The sequence below is a fragment of the Cetorhinus maximus genome, chromosome 3 (genome assembly GCF_964194155.1).
Source record: "Cetorhinus maximus chromosome 3, sCetMax3.hap1.1, whole genome shotgun sequence".
Lineage (NCBI taxonomy): Eukaryota > Metazoa > Chordata > Chondrichthyes > Lamniformes > Cetorhinidae > Cetorhinus > Cetorhinus maximus.
Genome location: NC_135881.1, coordinates 196,378,695 through 196,404,858, shown reverse-complemented (window position 1 = coordinate 196,404,858; position 26,164 = coordinate 196,378,695). Strand labels below are relative to the sequence as shown.

Genomic DNA, 26,164 nt, shown 5'->3' with positions numbered 1-26,164 from the left:
ATGTTATGCTTCAGTTATACAGAGCACTAGTGAGACTACATTTGGAGTATTGTGTACAGTATTGGTCATCTTATTTAAGGAAGGATGTAAGTGCATTGGAAGCTGTTCAGAGAAGGTTTACCAGACTAATACCTGGAATGGGCGGGTTGTCTTATGAGGAAAGGTTGGACAGGCTAGGCTTATATCCGCTGGAGTTCAGAAGAGTAAGAGGCGACTTGATTGAGACATATAAGATCCTGAGGGGTCTTGACAGGGTGGATGTGGATGTGGGAGAATCTAGAACTCAGCATCACTGTTTAAAAATAAGGGGTCGGCCATTTAAAATGGAGATGAGGTGAAATTATTTCCATCAGAGGGTAGTGAGTCTTTGGAACTCTCTTCCTGAAAAGGTGGTGGAAGCAGAGTCTTTGAAGATTTTTAAGGCGGAGCTGGATAGATTCTTGGTAAGCAAGGGGATGTTAGGTTATTGGGAGCAGGTTACTATCAGATCAGCCATGGTCTTATTGAATGCTGGAGCAGGCTCGAGGGGGCGAATAGCCTACTCCTGCTCCTTGTTCGTATGTTCATCACCTTCTCAAGGGCAATTAGAGATGGGCAATAAATGCTGGTCTAGCTAGTGACACCCGCATCCCATGAACTAATAAATAAAAACAATTTTGAATACTAGAAATTAGGGTTGTGTGCCACTTAACTGCAGTGCTATATCTCTCTCCTGCTCCCCTCCCAAAAGAAAACTGTACCTTGCAAAGATTCATCACGCTCGAATCAAGGACAGAAAGTCATGCGGTGATTGTCTGACCTATCCCTGCAATGAGGCTCTGATTGGAGTTATGAAGAACTGTTTAAGCATGTAATTAAATCAGCAGCAGGAGATTCTGATGAATAATTTTTTTTTTTGTACTTTTAATCAATTTTGGAAGTTTTTTTATGAGGAAGATAAATTAATGTAGTTACAACAGTCCAAAATCAATTGTTATATAATTTTCTGAGCCAAATTAAATTGCCATGGCAATATTTTTATTGATTCCAGTAAAGTATCCAATGACACTATGTGCATAATTGGCAACACAAAAGTAACAACAGCCTCTGTGCAGCAAAGTGGAAAATTCCATGTGCGCTGGGAGAAGCTGAAAACTCCCACTGATCCCAAACTAACAGCCCCGAGACATTAATTACTCAGTGCAGGGATTTACGCAACTAACCCCTCTATTTAAAAAACACAGAACTCCTGACTCCTAAAGCAATCCCCAAGTGAAGGAAGAAGGGGGAGCTGTAAGTTCCCTTCCAAGTCACACACCATCCTGAATTGGAACTATATTGCTGTTCCTTTACTGGAGCTGGGTCAAAATCCTGGGACTCCCTTCCTAGCAGCACACTAGGTGTTCCTACGTCGCATGGACTGGAGCGGTTCAAGAAGGTGGCTGACCACCAACTACTCAAGGGCAATTAGGGATGGGCAATAAGTGCTGGCCTAGTCAGTGACCCCCACATCCCTTGAACGAATAAATGAGAAAAGTGGGTACAGATCTGCGTGCTCTCATTGAGTGAGTCAACACTACTGCTCAAATATTTCACCCCCTTCACTTGTCAACTTTCAGAAGTGAAGACTGAGGCAAACAATATAAGTTTGTCTATAGTTTCTCTGTTTAATTTTTACCTTTATAAAAATAATACAGTTTTAACTATCCCCCTTTGAATGGAATCCACACTGCAGTAAGAATTGCCAACTCAGCAGGTCCTGATGTCTTTAGGAATTAAAGCGCCATCGCTATAACAGTGGCATGGTGGTAAGATCACTAGTGAATTTAGGGTCCTGGGCTAATGCTGCACACAGGTTCGAATCCCACCCCAGCAGCTGGTGGAATTAATAAATCTGGGATGTAAAACTTGTCCCAATGATGGTGGCCATGAAACAAAGACTGGAATTTTCCAGACCCTCAAGCCAACGGGATCTCCCAGTCTCGCCGATGTGAATGGAGATTTCAATGGCTTTCCAGCCCTGCTGTAGGGTGGCTGGACAATTCCTGCCTATCGTTGATTGTTGTAAAAACCTTATCTGGTTCGCTAATGCCCTACATTCCATTGAACCCTGAACTTAGGAATGGGTTTGTTCTGGCTATTTTTCTAGCCCTGTCAGCCTCAGGTGGGCAGTGTGGCTGCTCTCTGACTGTGTGCCCATTTCCAGCAGATATTAAAGATAACTCCCCTACAACAATTCATGCATCAGTAATTTGGCATTTCTTGCCAAGGTGCATTTAATTAAATTGGCTCCTATAAGTTTATGCTTACACAATTCATACAAGGGCTGTTTTCTCTTTTCACTGAGGATCAAGGCTAATTTATTTGGTCTAAGAAGTAAATTATCTCCAGTCCTGTAAGAGTTTAAAATGACTTTTCTCACCAGCTGAATTAACCCATTGTGAACTGCATCCAAATTTTCTATGGTACAGTCCATATATCACTGATATTGTTTGCTTCTGAAAATAATTCCATTCATGAAGGAACCTGTTTAATAGTTTAACTGCTTGTGAAAGCTGTCAGGTGACATTATCATTTGTCCTTTGATGTGATATGGAAACATAATGGAATCCTGCAGACTGACTGGTAGCAGGATGACTATAAAAAGCATTGTTGTATGTCCAGTGAAACAGGATATTTCAAAGCGCTTTACAGACATGAAGTACATTTTTTGAAGTGTAGTCACTGTTGTAATGTAAACAACACAGCAGCCAATTTGCATACAGCAAGCTCCCACACACAAGCAATGTGGTAATATCCAGATAACATTTTTGTGATGTTGGTTAAGGAATTAAATATTGGCCAGGACATCAGTGAGAACACCCTTGCTCTTCTTCGAAATTGTTCCATGGGGTCTTTTATGTCCACCTGAGAGGGCAGTCGAGGCCTCAGTTTAACATCTCATCTTAAAAATGGTACCTTTGACAGTGCAGCATTTCCTCAATACTGCACTGGAGTATCGATCTTCATTTTTGTGCTTAAATGCTAGGGTGGGACCTGAACCTACAAACTTCTGACTCTGATGTGCCATTAACTGAGGCACATCCTATTCAGTAAACACATGGGGCCAAGGATCAAATCTTAGGGAGTCTGGGGTCATCTGTGGAAGTTGCATTTTGTGGTGAAAATGAGGAAAAAATATTGAGAGCAAGCTCAAACAGTAAGAATTAGTGGTAGCCAAAGGGGTTCCATATCACTTGCTGACCAAAATGCCTGAAAGGAAAGAGAAGTGATCAGCAGACATAGGTTGCAATCTAGAATGAGCCCCAAAGCAAAACATTGCAGATGTTGGAGATTGGAAATAAAAACATGAAATGCTGGAAACACTCAGCGGGTCAGCTAGTATCTGTGGAGAGAGAAACAGAGTTAACGTTTCAGGTCATTGAGTTTTCGTCAGACTTTGGAGAAGTTAGAGAGTTAATAGTTTCTAAGCAAGAACAGAAGCAGGGAAGGCAGTGGAGAGGAGGAAGAACACAAGAGGAAGGTCTGTGATCAGATGGAAGGCAGAAGAGATTAAATGATTAAAGGGATGATGGTGCCAAGTGAAAAGGCGTGGTAATAGGACAAGCAAAGAAACAAAAGACTCAGCCGTAGGAGATGTGAATGACCACAGCAGGAGCGTCACCATCACCTACTGTGTGGAAAAACATAGGAACAGTGGTGATGACCTGAATTTATTGAAATCAGTGTTGGATCCAGAAGATTGCAAATTGCCCAATTGAAAGAAGACATGCCACTCCTCAAATTTCCATTGAGTTTCATTGGCAAGATTAGCCCATGGCTAGAAAACCAGTGAGAACCAGCCCATCTGGCAATGGAAGTAAAGGGTAAAGAAAATGTTTACCAATTGAAAATGCTTAAACTGGAGACCACAAGGAGCAATGCAAGCATAAGTAGGAAGAAAATGAATAACTGCACCAGCATGTGCAAGCTCTGTACAGACATGACACTGAAGCAATGGGGCTGCAGTAACTGCATGACTTCACAATCACGGGATGACATCAAATCAACACAGTTCAGATGAAAGTATGGGAAACCTGGCCCATGATCTGGAATGTAAGGCTTTTAAAGTCTAATCTTATTTCAAAATGTATTGACTGGGTAGACATAGTTGGCATTTTAAGGGAATTTGAATTGCAAGCACAACATTGCAGGTGGACCTGTGAAACAATGGGCAGAATGACGAGTAGCATTACTCAGTAGAAGAGGCCATTCTCCCAGAGAGAATCCAGACTGGATCTCAGTTACAATACAAAGAATTGTGCCTAATTATAGGAATTAGTTCAGGAGATGTAGGATGCACAGAAACTGGTTAGAAATACAATATACAGAATTAACTAGGAAGTGAAAGATGCCAAAACATTAGCTTCTAGAAGCCATCTTTCCAGACAGTTTGCATGTGGGTTTAAAGGATAGCAAATGTGAAGCTCACCTTCAGATGAATTGGACCAACCTGAAGACTTGTGCTCCAGAACTTGCCATGCCCCTAGCCAAGCTGTTCCAGCAAAACAACACTGACATCTAGACAGCAATGTGGAAAATTGCCCAGGTATGCCCTGTCCACAAAAAGCAGGGCAAATCCAGCCCGGCCATTTTACACCCCATCAGTCTACTGTCAGTCATCAGCAAAGTGATAGAAGGTGTTGCCAACAATGCTATCAAGCAGCATTTACTCAGCAATAACCTGCTCACTGACGCTCAGTTTGGGTTCTGCCAGGGCCACTCAGTTCCTGATCTCATTAGAGCCTTGGTCCAAACACAGATAAAAGAGCTGAAGTCAAGCGGTGATGTGAAAATGACTGCCCTTAACATCAAGGCAGCATTTGACAGAGCGTGGCATCAAGGAGCCCTAGCAAAACTGGAGTTAATGGGAATCAGTAGTAAAGCTGTCCACTGGTTGGAGTCATACCCGGCACAATGATGGCTGTAGTTGTTAAAGGTCAATCTTCTCTGTACCGGGACATCACTGCAGGAGTTGCTCAGGGTAGTGTCCTAGGCCCAACCATCTCCAGCTGTTTCATCAATGATTTTCCCTCCATGATAAGGTCAGAATTGGGGGTGATCACAGATGATTGCACAATGTTCAGTACCACTTGCGACTCCTCAGATACTGTTGCACCCCATATCCATGTGTGGCAAGACCTGGATAATATTGAGGCTTGGTTTGGTGAGTGACAAGTAACATTTATGCCAGGCAATGACCATCTCCAACAAGAAATAATCTAATCATTTTCCCTTGACATTCAATGGCATTGCCATCACTGAATCCCCCACTATCAACATCCAAGGGTACCATTGACCTGAAACTGAACTGGACCAGCCATAAGACAAAGTAGGCCACTTAATTTGCACCACATCCACCAGCTTGAGCATTCACTCCCTCCACCACCAGGAGCAGTGTGTGCCATCTGCAAGATGCACTGTAGTAACTCACCAAGGTTCCTTTGACAGCACCTTCCAAACCTGCAACCTCTACCATCTAGAAGGACAAGGGCAGCAAGTGCATGGGAACACCACCGCCTCCAAGTCACACACCATCCTGACTTGGAAATATATCTTCGTTCCTTCACTGTGGCTGGGTCAAAATCCTGGAACTCCCTTCCTAACAGCACTGTGGGTGTACCTACACCACATGGACTGCAGCATTTCAAGAACATAGTTCACCACTACCTTCTCAAGGGCAATTAGGGATGGGCAATAAATGTGGCCTAACCAGCGACGTCCACATGTTGTGGACAAATATAAAAAAAACTTGCATTTATGTGGCACTGTTAACATAGTAAAACCTTGCAATGTACTTTGCAGGCCTGTTATCAAACAAAATTTGACACTGAGCAACATAAGGAAACATTACGACGGGTAACCAAAAGGTAGGTCAAAGAGCCATATTTTAAGGAGCTGCTTCTTAAAAGAGAAGCAGAGAGGTTTATAGAGTCACACTTAACAATGGTGGATTGATGAAAATCAGAGATACACAACAGGCAGGTATATTAGAAGGTGGTGGGAGTTAACAGAAATAGGAGGGGAAGAGACCATGGAGGGATTTGAAAACAAGGATGAAAAATTTTAAATCCATCAGATACCACTCTGGGTCACTGAGCACAGGGTTGATGGGTGAACAGCACTTGGTGTGAAGTAGGATACGGGCAACAGAGTTTTAGATGATCTCAAGTTTACAGAAGGTGCAAGACAGGATAGCATTTGAATAGTTGAAACTGAGCATAACAGAACTATACCTGAGGGCTTCAGAATGAGCAGAGGCAGGGGACGAGATGGACGATGTTAGCAGGCAGAACTAGGCAAAGAGGTTAGAGAGTTGGAAGCTCAGCTCAAGATTAAATAAAAAGCCAAGGTTGCAAATATCCTGGTTCAGCCGCAGACGGTCGCGGAGAGGGGTGGCAGAGGTGGCTAAGGAATGGAGTTTGTAGAGGATATCCAAGGCAATGGCTTCATACTTCCCAATACTTGTTTCGAAATCTGATGATTCTGATGAAGAATGTCAACCTTTAGTCCATATGTTTAGGAAACTAAAAAAGGAGAGCAAACTGCTCATCTTGGTCAAGAGGATGATACACCAGATGGGGAATGATCTACAACCAAGGAATACGTCTCAAATGGGAGACCAAATATTACCACAAAACACAGGTAAGATGCAAAATTATACAATGTAATTCCAAGCGTTAAGCAGTTCACAATACCAGTACACGAGAGTAATCAGCCTGTATCTGCTTTACAAACTTCAGGGTGTAGAATTGGTAAAAACAAGTTAATAGCTGAAAGGAAGATGGTCCTCATCTATGGTTTTACAGAAAAAAACAAAGATCCCTTTGCCTTGAAGTGTTAACTGAGCTATCCATTCTCCAACAGGGCCAATGCAAGGCGCCAAAAACAATTAAGCAGTAACGTATTACTGGAGAACAACTCAACATAACGAGAAAACCAGACTAAGGAGTTATCAGCAGGTGCTGTTGGCTGGGTTCCACAGTGCTAAATTTCACAATCTAAACTCCAGAATCAGCAGTATACTGTGGTGAAAAGGTTCTACTGTGGGGCAGAAACTTCTAGAAGTGCGCAAAAAGGCTGTGTTTCCTTGCACATCTTTGAGGGAACAGCTGATTGTGCTGTCCTGTTGGCTGAAAATGAATGGACTGACCATCCACATATTTTGTTACTTCTCATCCTTAATTTAAACCCCTCCATGGTCTTGTCCTGCAAACCCGATATTTGCCTCCTTCAACCTCGGATCTTGAGCACCTTTCAATTTTAATCACTCCACCATTGGCAACCGTGCCTTAAGATACTGATGCCCTAGGCCATGGAATTCCCTCCCTAAACCTTTCCCCCTTTAAGACACTTCTTAAAACCTGCCTCTTTGACCAAGATCCTATGAACTGGAGGATGTTTCACTATGTTAAGGTCTGATATAAATACAAGTTGTTGTTGATATATCTGAAGAGATCAGTTTGTGAATCAGGCCATTCTAAACTGAACTACAGTTTTTAGCAACACCAATATGGCTTCCCAAAAGATACAAGGAAATAACTTTGATCCTGAAAGATACCGAGTTTTCAAAATGCCTGAAATTCCACAAACCCTAATATTGAGTAGTTAAAATTTCAATGTAGTGCATTGTGAATTTTTAAAATTATATAACTAGGTGCTTCAGGAAGCTGCATTGGCTACAAGTGGCACATGGTAATAAATGATTATGGTTGATAGATATAATAGAAGTATGAAACTAGAAAAGGCCCATTGCTTACATGCACAATGTGCCTTTATTGTAATTGCTCCCCAAACATTTAACTTCCTGATGAAAGATTCCATGGTTTCCCCACGTGCCAGTAAGAGCAAAAAGAGGCTCTTCTCATCCCATCACTGTTATGAGATTCCTCTCCCCTTTAAAGGGAAAGTTCATTTATAATACTTTAATGCACAGCTTGCATTTCTAAAGCTTCACGAAAATTGTTCCAATTTCTAGTCGTCTTCCATAGTTTGACAATTCCAATGCTAGAAGCTTCTTTTGGTCTCTATTTCTCCCACCTAAACTCACCACCACACATGAAATTCATCTGCCATTTCCACACTTATTCTGCAAGTGTATTAAATTCCACCCTAACTGCTCCTTCGACAGTCCACTCCACATGTTCCCAATCTCTCCGTTATAGTGGTAATTAGGCAGCCGCATAAACTTAAAATGAATAACTCAAAGACCTATGGAAACAATCCTGGGAGCATTGTGACTGGCAAGGTTTCCACAAAATGCTTCATTTTTGACAGACGTAGGCCACAGATTGCTTGGAGCTGAAGGATAGGCTAGGCCCCATCAGCTCAAGTTAACTTTTGTGACATTCTTTGCTTCAGTAAAGTGTTCAGATAAATGGGAGTGATTTGAGAACCTTATTCCAGGGCTATTTTGGGACTAAACTTTAGATCTGTTGTATGCACAGCCTTGAGTGAGGGAAAAACACAGCAAAGTCAGTTGGAATACTTTAGAAGAGTATTTGCAATGTGAAAGGAGTGATTAAACAGACCACAAGCTTTTCCTGGCACCCTGCTCAAAATGGAAACTGGTGCCAACATTTATCACCACCTTGTGTTGGCAAAAAAATTAGATAGCCTTTTGAGGTAGCTCGAAATTGGTTGGGTGGTAGATGACAAGAGTGGGGATAAAGGGTCTGTAATTTGAATAGCAGGATGTGACGTGTTATTCTTTGAATTATGTTGCTGTTCTTTCACTGTCGCTGGGTCAAAATCCTGGAACTCCCTTTGCCACATTTATTAATGATTTGGATGACTGCATGGAGAATTGCAGGTGACAGCAGGGTAAGGAGGAACAGTAAATAATGTAGATGGGAGAAGAGGGACACAGATTAAGTGACTGGGCAAAATTATTATAAATGGAAATCAATGCAGGGAAGCATGAGGTTACTTACTTCGGATCCAAGAAAGATAAACTGGAGTTTTTTCTAATTGGCGAGAAACTACAAACTGTAGAGGAACAAGGTGATTTAAACCCAAGTACGCAAAACATGAAAAATCAGTTGCAGAACCTTGGTCAGATGCCATCTGGAATATTGCATTGTTTTGGGCACTATACTTCAGGGAGGATTTATTGACATTGAAAGGGGTTAAAAGTAAAATTACGACGAGAGATTGCATTCCCTTGAGGAGTGATCTGATAAAGGGTTTTACATTTTTTTTTAAAAAGTTTGATAGGGTAGATCTGGAGAAGCTATTTCTTCTTAGGGGAATCAAGAACAAGGGGATACCCATTAAATTAGAGCCAGGCTGCCATTCAGGAGTGAGATCAGGAAGCACTTCCCAAAATGTCATAGAAATCTGGAACTCTTCCGCAAAAGGACAGCTAACACTTCCAACACAGATACATTTTCTGTTAGTAAGCGTACCAAGGAATATGAAGCAAAGGTGGGTAAATGATGTTGAGGCGCAGATAAGCCATGGTTTGATTGAATGGAGGAGCTGACCTGAAGGGATGAATGGCCTACGCTCCTTTCCACAATATTCCTAACATTAACAGGAGAAAAACAAACATGCTTTACAAAAGTGCCAATGGGAAGTTTTCTTCAGTGACCAGAGCTTAAAAATTGAGCTTTGCTCATCAATAACAAATTCTTAAAATGAAACAATCACTTTGATACTAAATTCTTTTAATGAAAGGGATTCAATTAGCAATTAACAAAAAATATTTTAAGTGTTGACAAAGTAATACATTTACAATGTTGCAGCTAGACCATACAAAATGCATACATTACTGTGGTTTCAACACTTAGAAATGAGCATTCTAGTCCACCACCAAGATGTCTGGAGTTTTTAAGATATTTTATTGAACTAATGGAGTTTAGGATGTTTCAGAATGATCAGCACCCAAGGTTAGTAAAACAGGTTGAATTCTTGCATAGTATATACATATATCTGCAATTTAAATCTGAAATATTTCAACAAACAGCAATACAATTATACTTTTGGGTATAACCGTATTGAAAAATAAGTGTGAAACCACTGTCTTCACTTTCATTCAATACTGAAGAATTCTTTTGCTGTCAGTAACTTGTGTTGAAGCTAAGATAATGAATCATCATTCGCAGGTGTAGGCATTTTACATTTGTGGTCCCTACCTATGAAATAAAACACAGAATAAGAAAATAGTATAACATGATTCAAACATGAAACAAGCTTACTTATGAATCACCTCTCAACTTGCAACATTGCCTGTCTATTTATAAACTCTGCTTAACTAGATTCCCTGCACCAAAAATGCTATTATAGTATAATATTTAACTGGGTCAATGCGAAATGGGAGTCAAATTTGGGTATTGCCTGCTATAATGATAGTTAGGACATTCAAAATGATAACTGAGGTGTGGATTATCTGCTATGTCAATTTTGATATATATTAAAGCTTTCACATATAACCCAAATAGATCCTGCAAAAAAAAAAATCACTAGTGAAAACACAATCACAAGAAAACAAAGGTCTTAAGATAACCAAAACTTACTACCAGAGACTATAATGCAGAGTTCAAGCTGGACTTACAGAATTACAGCTCTTTTAAAAACCTTACTGCACTTGTAGCAAATCATTCCTTTCACTATAGAGATAGCGTCCAACAAAAAGTGGGATTATTTTAGTTTCTGAAATTGCGAAAGTCACTGGTAAAGATCCAAGTGTTAGGCTCCTCGATTTTACAAGGTAACAACTATAGGCCAAACTTGCACCACCTTGCCTTATTAAATGAACTACCCAAAAGCCGAAATAAATTTAAAGCCTACATGGTTCATTTAAACCTGCCAATAATTTGTCAATCTTTCACCAGAAGGGTAACAATAAAGGCAAAATACTGGTCCTTGTCAATTGAGATTTAGCAGTGAAGGACTTTAAAGACACTATATTAATTGAAAAAAATCACAAGCAAACAGTGATATTCCAGTTACTTAAAGTCACTGTAAGTGTTGTCTTTATGGGACAGAAACCTTAATTCAGTCTTCATTTTCTTGCAATATGCATCGTCTCCCATCAGGGTGCACCTAAGAGACAGAGAACAAGTAAAGAAACACCTTGATCCCTTAAGTTTTGCTGTGCTTTTCTTTTTTAAAAAAAAGCCTGTGAAAAAATTCTGCATAACAATAAGGAATTTAAATAAATTTTGAGTAAACACCTCAAGTCTGAAGCTCGCAAACTTAATTTTACAAAGTTTATATACATCACAATTCAACTGGAGCAAAGCAAAGAATCCTTAGAAGTGTCAGCTATTCAAAGAAACGTGTTTTATTTTCTTTAAAGATAACAGTTGCAAGAAATGCACTTTTCATCTGGTATGAAATGCTTATCTAGGCATGCCGTCAGAAATGACCTTGTGGAGAAGGTGAAGGAGAAGGTGTCTCATTCAAAGTAGGCCCATGGAATAGGCGGCGTGGCCTGTTGCCTCCCAGCTTAGCAACATAACGTGCTTTCCTTTCTCTCTCAGCACCATCGAAGGGAAGTAAGAAAACAGTACAAAACATTAGTCATTTTGCAGTAACAGGGTAACTGGATCAGACTTCCAAACAGCTTTGTGAATTGTGGTGACCTTTAACTGGCATTACTCTGATTTCCAATAAGTAACATCACCTCTTAACAGGTATTTTCACAGTAAGTTAGAACATTATCTAAACTGATTTGAAGAGACACTAGGAAACTGATCAACTACTCCTTTGCTTAAATCATTTTTACCAGTTTTTATTTTTTTTGAAATAGTAAGTGAAAGGCTTACAGCAACTAAAGGCAATTTACGTTGAGTGCATTGATTTGTGACTTGATAATCTTACTTTTTTTACTTTGTACAAAAGGTTGTTGGATAAAAATGTCACATTTACATAGAAAATGACGCTCATTAAACATCTCATACCAAGACAATTGGGATAATAAAATAAAAAAACAGATCAGATCAGCAAGTCACCACTGTAGTTTTATAGCTGTACAGAGACTTGACTGCACATTCGGACCACTGTGAAATAGCTATAATAATGTTTGTTCAAAATGAACACTTTATTCACCAATATATCTATAAATACATACCAAAATCCTTCAGTATTCTGCATGGGTAACTTTAGGTGCAGGAAGAGTTTGCTGCTGTCTGACAAAATGCCCCAACTTACCTTTTATATATATACAAGTATAAGCAAAGGCATTGTGCAATTATTTTAACTCCTTCACTGGCTGTTTAAGAGTCTGCAGGCCTTAGTACAACACTAAGCTCTGATCAGCTAGTCTTTGAAGGTTACTTTTCTTTGGGGGTTTATTCCAATAAGAGGATATCAAAGGATTTATGTCTATTTTATGAATGGATTTCCCCATAGGTGCAAGGCTTACTGAATCTCAAACAAACTATCATGCAAACTGAAGCCAGAGAGTTAACAGGTCCTTTTCCAGTCTGAAATCAATGTTGAGTTGTGCCAGTGAAGGGGCTAAGTGCAGAGCTAAAATTTAAAGTCATCACAACTTATCTTAAAAAAACTAAATGCCAAATTAAATGTACAAAAGAAAAAAGGTAAAGAAGCAATTACCGCTTTAAAAAGCAGCTTCTTTGCTCAAGAGTGGAAGGTTATGTTTGCCTGTATTGAGAGACAACATGATCACAAATAATGAAACCAATGCACATAACGTAGCAAAGGAAATTCTTACTGTAAAACAATTTCTTAATTTTAATTTAAAAATTCAGAAAATGTCATATTTTAGCCATCTTCAAAGAAATATAAAATCCCAATCTTTTCCATTTTAATGACTAAACGAAACTGTTTCTGTTTATTAATGGACTATAGGTACAGATTTACTAAGAAACAGAATTTTATGGCATTGACAAATTTCTACCACAATTCTATAACAGTGTCAAATGGTGATAAACAGTACACTGAAGGTGCTATATCATCAAGCTTCCCTGCACTGAAAGTCTATAAATTGGCATAGTTTCAGCAGTACATTAGCAAATTCACAAGCTAGTTAATATCTTATCACATTCGCCAGCATGCAAGGCATTCTGCCATGATGCTAATACTTCTCATTCATGAGCTGTGCCTATCTGTGACAATGAATGCTAATACACCAGTAATGTTGATGGTTTAGCTTACCTTCAGTGTACTGAAAGTGGTACACAACCTGCTTTAAATGATGTGACCATCCCTGCGAGCAGGCACAGGTAGGGACAGACCCCTTCGGCACTGAGTACACCAAGGGCATGCTGGCCTGCGTACACACACCTAGGAAAATGTGAATATAAATATCATTTTACCTCGGCCATTATTTTAGAGACAAGGATGGGCTAAGCCTGCACAAAAACAAAGGCGCATTTTGCAGAGTTGCAGCCAAAATTCTTCAAAAACACCACTGTTTACAAGATCTTAAAATTTTTTTTTAATAAACAGTTTGTGTGCAGTCTTAGCTGTTAAAACAATTCAACAAAACTACAGTGAAAGTATGAAGAAAACATTTGGAAAAACAAATCAGTATATTTACATTGACTCATATTCCTACTAGAAGTAACATTTCTCTTTTAACTTAACTTCATGCATATTTCACGGTAAACATCGTGTTTCACATATACTAAAATACTTTTTTCTGACTTTGCCAGTCTTTGTTTAATTGCTCAAACCCGTTAAATCCTCCGATTAAATCTTCTCCTGAATGAATGGGTGCTGCAGTGCCTGGTTAATGCTGACGCGTTTGGCTGGGTCTAACATGAGAATCTGCTCCATCAAGTCCTTGAGCTGGTGAACTTTTTTACGCTGGTCTTCTGGCAAACGCTGACAACCAATCATGTCAGACAACAGGTCCTTCGTAGAATTAATAGTGCTCATAACAGTGACTTTCTCCTAAAGCAGAGCAAAAAGAATTTCAGTCTTTGTCTGTATGCATCATGTGCTTCAATATTTTGTACATGCAGAATACTGAGAGTTAGTGCACTTAGTAACATTAGTAACACAAATTTTTCAAAGCATCATATTCAAAAACAAAGCAAGCTGAAAGTTGTGTACAACAACAATTGAGCCTGCAACACTGTAAAACATTTTACATTTAGAAGCGTTAAAGTATAAAGTAACCATAACAGTTTCATACTGATTTGCAAAGTCAGATGCAAATAGTCACACAGAGAAGTATAAGGGGCTAGGGGCATCACAATTGAAGTGTAATGGAGCAGAACATGTAGGGAACTTAAAGACAAGTTATCCACCTTGGAGCAGATTCTTCTCTAACTGTCAACACACTTAAATTTCTGCAGGGTGCAAGTCTCAATCATCACATTGCAAAGATACTGTAGCTCAGGTACCAATCCATACTCTACACTCTACAAGAGTTGTGTAGAAGAACTAATTGCTCACTGTCAGGGTGTTCCAATTAAAAGGTTTCTGCTGCATTCTATGCTTTCAAAGTATTAGATCCAAACATCTTTTGTTAGGTTATAGAAAATGTTATTCTGTAGGTTTTGTGGATCTTACCACCTGTATGCCACTGGTTTCTTCCATTTGTTATGGAAATCACAAGTTCTCCATGCTCAGATTATTGTTACATTTAGCATTTTTACACCATACCAAAGCAACAAGCATATCTAAAAACAGTAATGGTTGTTAGTAGTTTGTGTTTTATATCATGGAAATCATGTAAATCATGGATCCCAGAATGCTGTTTAATTTGAAACAAAACATGAATTCATAGATAATCAAACTTTACAAGTAAACAAACCTTTGCACAATTCATACAGTGCTGAAGGCATGATCTCCAAACAGTATAGAGTATAGCATATTTTCCATAATAAAGCACCAGCCTTGACACCTGAGTCAGACGGTTGCGAGCTCATGCACCACTCGAATTGTAGCACACAATCGAAATTAACGCTCCAGTGCTGTATTCTTTGGAATTGGGCAGGGGAGGTGGGGGCCGGCAAGGGAGGGCTACTGTATCACTGGATGCCGTTTTTTTTAGACATGATGTTAAACTGAGGCTTCGTCTGCCCTCTCAAGCAAAAGTAAGAGATCTATTCAAAGAGGAAGGGACCTCCTCCTGAGAAGCATTTACACCTGTCCACCTCAACCAAAACCATAAAATGTGGAATTACTTGTCATGTTATTGCTGTTTATGAGAGGATGCTCTGTGCAAATTGCCTGCTGTATATGTCTACAAAATAGCAAACTATAATTTACAAGGTAATCAATTAGCTATTAAATGCTTTGTGATAGAGGACTTGAACAGCAAATTTGCTGCAAATCTTTAACATTCTTCTGAAACTTTGCTGGTAAATTAGAACTGTTGGAATATTCAGAATTGCTTTGCTTTGAGTTTTGTTTACACCTTCAAAGATATTATTGTCCATACATTCATGTTCTTTTCAAATTATGTTCAGATTCTGGGCCCTATGCATTGACGATAAGGATTTAAAACACATTACAAATGTATCTAAACATGGACATCTAACGTCGATTCTTTAGACTTCTGCAAGGCATTTTTATTCAGGGGATTTTATAGGATCAAAGGATTGAAATCAATTGGTATTTCAAATTGCTTTTTAAAATATTTAAATTTCACTGAATCTCAGTCATCAAATTTTTGAAGACGTTAAACTTTTGCACAGATCCATGGTACTTGAACTTGGATTTGCAGATTGAAGGGTAGACAGTTGCAATGCGTACCATATATGCCAAGAGAATTGTAATGATTTAGACAATAGCATTACTCAACATCAATATAACATCTCTTAAATTAAAACAGGCAACAGGAAGAGTGGTGCATTTCCTCACACTATCTAGTCTCAATTGCTATATACACACATATTCTCAGAAATGTTTTCACCTGCAGCATCATTAGATTGTTTGTAACTGCTACCTGTTCTGTTATTTTTACCCTTCTTGAAGCCACAGTTGCTACCCAGAAACACTCTCCCAAAGCGACTACAAGCAGTATCAGCTGCAAAAACCTCAAAATTCAACTTCCATAGGAGTTATTGAAAGTTTGGCACACTCATATGCACAACATTTTGAAACCCTACTACCACAATGTATAATAGAATGCATTTCACAGCTTATTACTTTTGGACAAAGAGGTAAGAATGCTTATCCAGAAATCAGGCATTGAATTGTGTTCAACAGCTACGATTCTTGCAATACTTAGTTCAGAGATAGCAATTCATGATGGAAACAAAATTCACTCTTTTGTGCATTAAGGAGCCAAGAGTTTTTTTTTGGTCTTTTGTGCTGGTAGTGGGAGCACACTAGAATTTCCCATTTAAAAGCACTTTTAGCCAACTGTTGAGGTTCAGTTTTACCTTAAGCGGATTCATTTAAAAAACTTTTAGCCCAATGTGATAAAGATATATTTGCGTTTCATTCTATTTATCACAATGTTTTTTTTACATCAGGTAAAAAATATATTAAATAAATATTTGATAAGATAATCTTTCATTTTCAATATACTGTGATTGTGCACAGGGTTGAACAGAAAATAAACTTCAATATAATGTAGCACTAAATAAAGTATTACCACAACTCCCAAGTTATTTGTGCCAGCTGGAATACCATGGAGAAGCTTCATTCATTCAGGTGAAATGACCTGGATTGTTTTTACATACTTCCAAATGATAGTCACAAACTGGCAATTCTAAAGATTGGGAGTGGATCATCTACCCACTCACATGGCCAGAGACTGAAGAGATATATAAAAGAGGTGGCAAAATATTACAACAAAAACATCCCACCTAATTTTTCCTTCTCTAGCCTCCATGGGCCTTTCAGAACATCCCCCAACTCACTGCAAAATGCAGAGGTGCAGGGGGGGCCCAGGACAACTCTCTCTCATGTTTGTTCTTCCTCATGAAGTTTCAATTGTTCTTTATTTTATATTACATCTTTGTACACTGCTACAGACGTTGAATTCAAGTGTGGCATTTAACACAATAGTCAAGGTTTCCTCTCATTTCAACTACAAGGATTTCTTGTGGTTAGCAACATAAGGAACACACTGATCTGAATGACATGATTGATTTTTTTTAACAAAAGTTGTTTTGTGCAGCAATCTAAAGTCAGGAAAATGGAGAATATAATTTTGAACTGTCAAATAGAAAATACACTACTTTTAAATTCAAGGTCTCCCAACTCTTTGCCTTTAAAGGTCAGCCTTTTAATGGGAACATACTAAGGACTATGCTTTAAAATACAACAGAAGCTGTAGTGTACTAACCCTTTCTGTCACTTTATCCACTTCAATGTACATGAAGTTCAGATTCTGATCAAAGTGCTGGTCCTTGAAAACACCTTTTCTGATCATCTGAAAAGAATTAAATAAGTTTCACATAATTGTACAAATACACAATAAGTAAACCAGAAATACATTTTACTACTCAAAAGAACCTGATTTTAATAAATCATAGAAAAATGTAGCTGCAGCACCACCAATACTGAAACGGTCTACATAACTGTTTCCTGCCCCCACAGTATCATGCAAAATAGAATGGCAAAGGAGAAAATAAAGATTTGTAAAATATAGCAATAACTAGTGCTAATAAGTAATAGCATAAACCAATCCACGGGGGGAAAAAAAGCATGATTCAAGCATCAACATTGCACCTGAGCTTTAAAATCTGACAAAAAATATAATTCTTAAAAACATAGGAAGGTGTTACTAAAAGTTTCTGTGACAGCGATTTTATCATTTTCATAAAGATACACATCCACAGAACAGAACTTTAAATAGAAAAAACAAAACTTGAAAAGACTTACTGAGCTGCGGGGGAGCTCAAGAATGGTAAAGAATACAACAAACAGGAAAAACACTAATGTACCGACCTTAGGTCTGGCCTTCCATATACAGTGGATGTAGTTCAACCTCCACAGACAATTCAAAATTCCAAGCATGCAGAGTCCTTTGCACCAGCATCCAAGTACCAATACAGCTTTTAGTTTTAGCAAACAGCCAGTAAGACAGTTGGCTTTTTGACAATAAAAATAAAGATAGAGATGATCTTAGCCAGTTCAACTGTTTTAAAGTGCTGGGTCAAAATCCTGGAACTCCCTCCCAAACAGCACTGTGGTTGTACCTACACCATATGGACTGCATCGGTTCAAGAGAGCAGCTCACCACCTTAAGGGCAATTAGGGATGGACAATAAATGCTGGCTTTGCCAGAAATGCTCACAACCCACAAATGAATGAAAAGCCCACTGTACTGCAGGAATACCTTCCTTTCTGTTTTAAAAATAAAAGCCTAAGTTGAATCCCCAAAGCTTTGTTACAGATTCTGTATCAGCTGGACACAAAAGGTTAAGATCAACTGACTTAGAAAGGCACATACATCATAAGACCATAAAAACATAAGACGTAGGAGCAAAAGTAGGCCATTCGGCCCATCGAGTCTGCACCGCCATTCAATGAGATCATGGCTGATCTGATAGTCCTCAACTCCACTTTCCTGCCTTCTCTCCATAATCCTCGATTCCCTTACTGATTAAAAATCTGTCCACCTCAGCCTTGAATATACTTAACAACCCAGCCTCTACAGTCCTTTGTGGTAAAGGATTCCACAGATTCACTATCAGAAGAAATTCCTCCTCATCTCTGTCTTAAATGAACAGCCCCTTACTCTGAGATTATGCCCTCTGGTCCTAGGCTCTCCCACAAGGGGAAATAACCTCTCAGCATCTACCCCGTCATGCTCCCTAAGAATCTTGTTTCAATAAAGTCGCCTCTCATTCTTCTAAACCCCAATGAGTACAGGCCCAACCTACTCAAGCTCTCTTCATAAGAAAATCCCTCCATGCCCAGGATCAACCTAGTGAACCTTCTCTGGACTGCCTCCAAAGCCAGTATATCTTTCCTTAGATAAGAGGACCAAAACTGTTCACAGTTGTGGTCTAACTAGTACCTTGTATAATTTTAGCAAGACTTCCCTATCTTTACACTCCATTCCCTTTTAAATAAAGGCCAACATTCCATTTGCCTTCCCTATTACCTTCTGAAATTGTACGTTAGCTTTTTGGGATTCATGCACGAGGATTCCCAAATCCCTGTGCTGCAGCTTTCTTCATTATAATAATATGCAGCTCCTCTATTCTTCCTGCCAAAATGCATAACCTCACATTTTCCCACATTATATTCCATCTGCCAAGTTTTTCCCCCCTCACTTAACCTGTCGATATCCCTCTGTAGACTGGGTCATCCTCACCGCTTGCCTTCCCACCTATTTTTGTGTCATCTGCAAATTTTGCGATAGTACATTCACTTCCCTCATCTAAGTCATTAACATATATTGTAAATAATTGTGGCCTCAGCACTGATCCCCGTGGCACTCCTCTAGTTATAGTTTGCCATCCTGAAAATGCCCCCCTTATCCCAACTCTGTCTTCTATTAGATAGCCAATCTTCTATCCATACTAATCACAGAATCTTATTGGCACAGGAGGCGGCCATTTTGCCCATCAAGTCTGCACCGGCTCTCCAAATGAGCATTATGACCTAGTGCCATTGCCCTGCCTTTTCTCCGTGCCCTTGCACATTGTTTCTATTCAAATAATCATCTAATGTCCACTTGAATGCCTCGATTGAACCTGCCTCCATCACACTTCCAGGCAGTGCATTCCAGACCCAAACCACTCATTGTGTGAAAAAGATTTTTCCCACATTACTTGCTTCTTTTGCAAATCACTTTAAATCTGTGACCTCTCATTCTTGATCCTTTTACGAGTGGGAACAGCTTCTCCCTATCTACTCTGTCCAGCCCCCTCATGATTTTACACATCTCCATCAAATCTCCTTTCAGCCTTCTTCCTTCCAAGGAGAACATTCATTAAAATACTATCTCCAACACCATGGGCTCTTATCTTATTAAGTAGCCTTATGTGCTGTACCTTATCAAACGCCTTTTGGAAATCCAAATATATTACATCTACTAGTTCCCCTTTACTTATCCTGCTTGCTACCTCCTCAAAGAATTCTAATAAATTTGTCAGGTGTGATTTCCCCTTCATGAAGCCATACTGACTCTGCTTTATTATATTATGCATTTCTAAATGCTCTGCTATTACATCCTTTATAACAGACTCTTATCATTTTCCCAGTGATGGACGTTAAGCTAACTGGCCTATTGTTACCTGTTTTTTGTCTCCATCCCTTTTTGAATAAGGGCATTACATTGGCAGTTTTCCGATCTTCTGGGACTTATCCAGAGTCTAAGGATTCTTGGAAGATTACTAACAATGCTTCCATAATTTGTGTAGCTACTTGCTTTAATATCCCAGGATGCAACGCATCAGGTCCAGGGGACATATTGGTCTTCAGCCTCATTAGTTTCCCTAGTACTTTTTCCTCCAGTGATAGTTATTGTATTTATTTCCTCCCCTCCTTTTGCCCCTAGCTTATTTAATATTTTTGGAATGCTATTAGTGTCTTCTACAGGGGAAGAGTGAAGCAAAGTATTTATTCAACTCCTCTGCCATTTCCTGGTTCCCCATTATTTACCCAGCCTCATTCTCTAAGGTGCCTATGTTCACTTTGGCATCTCTCTTCCTTTTTATATATTTAAAGAAGCTCTTACAGTCCATTTTCATATTACTTGCTAGTTTACTCTCAAAGTTTATTTTCTCCTTCTACTTTTGTCATCTTTTGTTGGTTTTTAAAAACTTTCCCAATCCTAGCGTAGAAGACACTAATACCATTAATCTTTGCCACATTTTATGTTTTCCTTTCAATTTGATACTATCCTTAACTTCCTTGGTTAACCATGGTTGGTTTATCCCCCACCTAGAATCCTTCTTCCTCACTGGGATATATCTTTGTTGTGAGTCATGAGCTATTTTCTTAAACACCTGCCATTGCTCATCAACCATCTTTTCTGCTAAACTCCTTTCCCAGTCCACTCCAGCCAACTGTGCCCTCATTCCTTTGTAATTACACTTATTTAAGTTTAGCACAGTTGTTTTCGACCGAAGTTTCTCACTCAAACCAAATGCTAAATTCAACCATGTTATGGTCACTGTTTCCTAGGGGGATCTTTTACTCAGATCATTTATTAAACCTGCCTCATTACCGGATCCAAAGTAGCCTGATCCCCGGTTCTAAGAAACTGTCCCAAATACACTATGAATTCTCGCTCGTGGTTACCTCTGCCAATTTGATTTTTCCAATGTACACGAAGATTAAAGTCACCCATGACTAATGCGCTGCCTTTTTTACATGCCCTCATTATCTCCTGATTTATTACCTGTCCTACAGTATAGCTACTGTTGGGGGGCCTATAGGCTACTCCCACCAGTATCTTCTTCCCCTCGTTATTTCTTACATTCACCCATATGAGTTCTACATCTTCCCATCCAAGATAATTTCTTGCTATCGTACTTATTCCATCTTATACTAACAAAGCTACCCCCCACCACACTTTCCTTTCTGCCTGTCCTTTCGAAAAAGTCACATACCCCTGAATATTTAGTTCCCAGCTTTGATCTCCTTGTAACCACATCTCCATAGTGGCTATAAGACCATACCCATTAACCTCTAATACAAGTACAGATATGATAATATTTATACAGTGAGCATACATCAATTTGTCACTATGATTTAATGATGTAACAGGAAAACTAAACGCTCTCACAGCATAAAAAACTTCACCACCCAAAAACTTAAAAATTATTCCACTTCTAAAGAGTTTTAATTTTAAAATTAATTTTTCCTTAGTAACTTGACATAAGAAGTTTGAGAATTCATTGCTAAAGCATCAATGTTAAATGCAAATGATTGATAAACAGAAAGTTAAAGTTCTCATCGCCTCACGGATATAAATCAAATTCCAAGATTCATTTTCCTACCTTATTTGGCATTTTGCCCTTTAAGTCCATCATGAGTTTCAGCATATGATTATTAGTTTTGCCAGGAAATAGGATTTTTCCTGTGTATAGCTCATAAAGTGTGCAACCAACAGACCACAAGTCTATGGCATAATCATAAACCTTTCCAATAACTGTAAAAGAAACAGAAAGTACTTAAGCTTGCATACACACACGTACTGAAACATTCCTGCTTATTGCATTTTGATAAACAAAAAGTGCTAAAATTAAAACTTAAAATACTAAATCTACAACATTGTATACAAGCAGGGTCTTGCTCTTAAGCGTACATATTCAAGACACACAAATGACACTGCACTAAGGCACTCTTCAAAATGATGGTAAAACATTGAATTACAGATATTCTTAAAGTGAACTTGTCATTTTAGCTAAATCATTGGAGTAAGACACCAAAAGGGATGCAAAGGCACTTTCCCAGCAGGAAATTCTCAGACAGTTCCCTTAACGCATTTACTGATCAGGAACAACTTGCATTTATGTAGTCCTTTAATGTAGTAGGATGTCCCAAAGCACTGGAAAAAACCTTGTGGCAAGAGAAGAAAAATCTTTTGACAGATCAAAAAAGTGCAATTTTATTAGTAGCTTGGTGTTATCGCAGCACACAAGCTTGCACCTATAACTTACCCCCAAGCTACGTTCTTGAACTCAAATATGCTGACTAAGTCTGCTTGAACCACTCAGCTAGCTCCTAATAGTTAGCTATAAAACAGCACCACAGTAGACTTGGTAGAAAAAGTCTTCACTTTAATCTCATGGTCAGTGCAAATGTAGATGCAGCAACACCTGGACAATATCCAGACTTGGGCTGACAGATGGCAAGTAACATTTGCGCCACACAAGTGCCGGGCAATGACCATCTCCAACGAGAGAGAATCTAACCATTGCCCCTTGACGTTCAATGACGTTACCATTGCTGAATCTCCCACTATCGACATCCTGGGGGGTTACAATTGACCAGAAACTGAACTGGACTAGCCATATAAATACTGTGGCTACAAGAGCAGGTCAGAGGCTAGGAATCCTGTGACGAGTAACTCACCTCCTGACTCCCCAAAGCCTGACCACCATCTGGATGAGTGTAGCTCCAACAACTCTCAAGAAGCTTGACACCATCCAGGACAAAGCAGCCCACTTGACTGGCATCACTTCCACAAACATTCAGCCTCCCTGCCACCAACGAACAGAGGCAGCAGTGTGTACCATCTACTGCAGGAACTCACCAAGGCTCCTTAGGTAGCACCTTCCAAACCCATGACTACTACCATCTAGAAGGACAAGGACAGCAGACACATGGAAACACCACCAGCTGGAGCTTCCCCTCCAAGTCACACACCATCCTGACTTGGAAATATAGCACAGTTCCTTCACTGTCACTGGGTCAAAATCCTGGAACTCCCTTCCTAACAGCACTGTGGGTGTACCTACACCACATGGGCTGCAGTGGTTCAAGAAATCAGCTCACCACCACCTTCTCAAGGGCAATTAGGGGTGGGCAATAAATGCTGTCCTAGCCGACACCCATGTCCCGTAAATTGATTTTTAAAATCAACAGGGTAGACTCAGGAGGATGGTAAAAAGAGGGAGGAAATCAAATTACCATTATGTAAAATTAAATGTGCAAATTTTCATCTGCTTCAGATATTAGATAAATACTTAAAACTTACTGATTTCAGGGGCTCGGTAAAATCTGCTGACGAGGTATGGCGTTATATCATTATCAGCCACATGTGAAGCTGAGCCAAAGTCACAAAGCTTCAGGATGGTTTTGGATTCATTTACCTGCAAAGAAGAAATCATTGTTGCATACACTCGGCAATTAGTTCTTAAGAGTTGGCAGAGAAAATTCACAGGAGTTTTTGACAGCACTAATGGTTACACTGTTTTAAAGAATTCTCAGCGCTCAGTAATATCATTGCAGATGTTGATCGATTCTCTGAAATTAGTGTCACTGGAAAACAGTTTGTGATCTTATAATATGGCATTTATGTTGTACCTATTCATGTCAAAATATCAGAGCATACCACAATGAATTACTTTTGAAATGCATACTGATTTTAGATGTTTGCTTCAGTTTCACAAAAACTATAACAATCTTCATCTCCAACTGTGTTACTAATCTCAAGGGCACCTAATAAACTGATCAACAACTTAAAACTGGTGGCCAACCATCATGGAACTACATGCTTCAGGTGTTTATAAATAAAGACTTAAAAACTTACTGATTTCAGGGGTTCAGTAAAATCTGACAAGGAATGGTGTTACATCATTATCAGCCAAATGTGAAGCTGAGTCAAAGTCACAAAAGTTTGCCAAGATGTAAACATTTCACAAAAGACTACTAATCAGTACATGAATGATTTGATAGTAAGTTGCTTCAAAAATCTGCATCTCTGAAAACTAATACTTGCATACAGATTCCCTCAGATTATCCTCCTGGATTTTCCACATTCAACCCTTTAGTCAGTGAAGAATCACATTGTTTAAGCAGGCCTTATATTTTATATGTAGTATTATGAGTAGGTGTCAACAAAAATTTCTCCCCATGAAAGAAATGTATATCTTAATGTTCAACACACCAAGGCAACAATGCTACCACACAAATAAACTAAAAACACACTGGTGCAATTTAAAACAATTGCTGTAAATCTGAAAAGTAAATATGTCTATGTTTACAAATGCATCCACCCACAAATCTTAACCCCTCCTAATTTCCACTCCAAACTTAATCTAGCCATTCTGCTACTTTCTGTTTCTCCTTTTCCTTCCACGCAAGCAAATATCTACCGAGCAATTCAAGAATTTACAAAACTCAGCTGATGAGAAAGGAGTGCCCTATCAATGCGTTTTACCTATGAATGGTAAAAAATGTTTAAAAAAATGAAATTTTACAGAGATTCTTCCACCATCCCCCTCCATCCTTCCCAAGAATATCAGGATATCAAAAGCTTTTTATGGAAACTACTACTTTAAGCCTATATTATTGACAAAAGTTGCAATTTACCAGAATATTGTCAGGTTTGATGTCAGCATGCAGGATATTACATCTCTTCAACAGTTTCAAAGCCAGGAAAAGCTGTTGACTGTATGATCGTACAGCCTTTATATGAAGGCCGACATCTTTCCCATATTTTTTCAACACCTCACGTAAGTTCATACTGTGCAAAAAGGAAAGAAAATGTTTTAGTACCAAATGTATAAAAGTACATAACAAAAATGTAGGTGTTAACCAGTAATGTAATTTTTGGAGCACAAAGCTAATTTTAAACAGAATTATAAATACAAGGGGAATCAATTTATATCCTTTTTACTTGTTTCAATTGAGTAAAAAAAATTTGCTCGTATCTTTTAAAATATCCAAGTGATACTCAAGTGAAACCAAAATACTTCAAATCACACCTATTTGGTCTTAGTCAAAAACTAATAGCCTCAATTTTGCTTCAGATGGAAGATGTTACAAACAAGCCCTCTTGTTTCCAGAATCTCAACACGCTTAGCTGTGCTCAAGTGCAAATTGTGCAGTGATCTTATGAGAATCATTCCATTTTAATCTCTCCTAGAGTAAAGTCAGTTTGCTTCCAGTTTCACAACAGCTTTGCTACAAGTACTCCAGTATTGGTCAAAATCCTGTTTTTAAACCAATTAACTTCCTTATCAATCATGGATTCTCAGTTTCCTTCAACTGCTGGTGCAGGGTAAAGGGAAAGTGTATCAATATCAATGCTCTAAACAGGATTAGAGTTGGATTTGTGGTATTTTTTTAAAGAAATGCTTTAACAAATCATATATGCTAATTCATCTGATACCCTGTCAACATCCTCAGTGAATACTGCCCCTCATTCCCTACCCTCTGAACTTGCTTGTAAAGGCCAGGGGGATGAAACTCCTTATTGCTAACTTCTTTAAATAGAAAGCATCCTCCACTGATCACGAGGATAACCTCTAGTTACCACTAAGGAGAATCACGAAACAATGCTCCTGAAAGAGATTATGAGCCAGAATGTTACAACACTAGTGAGGTCCCTTTATTGTCTTTCCTACAGTAACAAGCTTGTACTGAGGATGAACAAAAATAACATTTACTGCTCAAAAGAAAGATATCATGCAGTTTGAGATTCCCCTCCCCAAACCACTCAAGACTAAGGTTCATAGTAAAAAAGCTACTGCGAAAAGATCCAGTTCACAGCACTGAAATCATCTCTGCAACATCAAAAATCAAGAGCAGAAATTCTATGCTTGGCTAATTCTGAAATGCTTTGTGCTGAACAATGCCA

The 26,164-nt window shown here is 38.9% G+C and overlaps 1 protein-coding gene across 3 annotated transcripts in view; it reads right to left on the bottom strand.

The window, feature by feature from the left end:
• Window positions 1-9,669: 9,669 nt before the first annotated feature.
• LOC144679169 (serine/threonine-protein kinase PRP4 homolog) overlaps window positions 9,670-26,164 on the bottom strand; it is a 53,411-nt gene continuing 36,916 nt past the window's right edge. The window contains exons 11-18 of one of the 3 annotated variants that reach the window (XR_013576259.1): window positions 24,895-25,048; window positions 23,558-23,672; window positions 21,855-22,006; window positions 17,240-17,326; window positions 13,144-13,884; window positions 11,391-12,630; window positions 10,972-11,064; window positions 9,670-10,154 (exon numbers count right to left, since the gene is read on the bottom strand). Coding sequence is in view for 1 of the 3 variants with exons in the window: in XM_078539552.1 (XP_078395678.1) it covers window positions 13,681-13,884; window positions 17,240-17,326; window positions 21,855-22,006; window positions 23,558-23,672; window positions 24,895-25,048 (712 nt within the window). In the remaining 2 variants the exon portion in view is untranslated. Of the gene's footprint in view, window positions 10,155-10,971; window positions 11,065-11,390; window positions 13,885-17,239; window positions 17,327-21,854; window positions 22,007-23,557; window positions 23,673-24,894; window positions 25,049-26,164 lie in introns of those variants that run through there. The other 2 variants (XR_013576258.1, XM_078539552.1) reach the window with 2 other exon arrangements.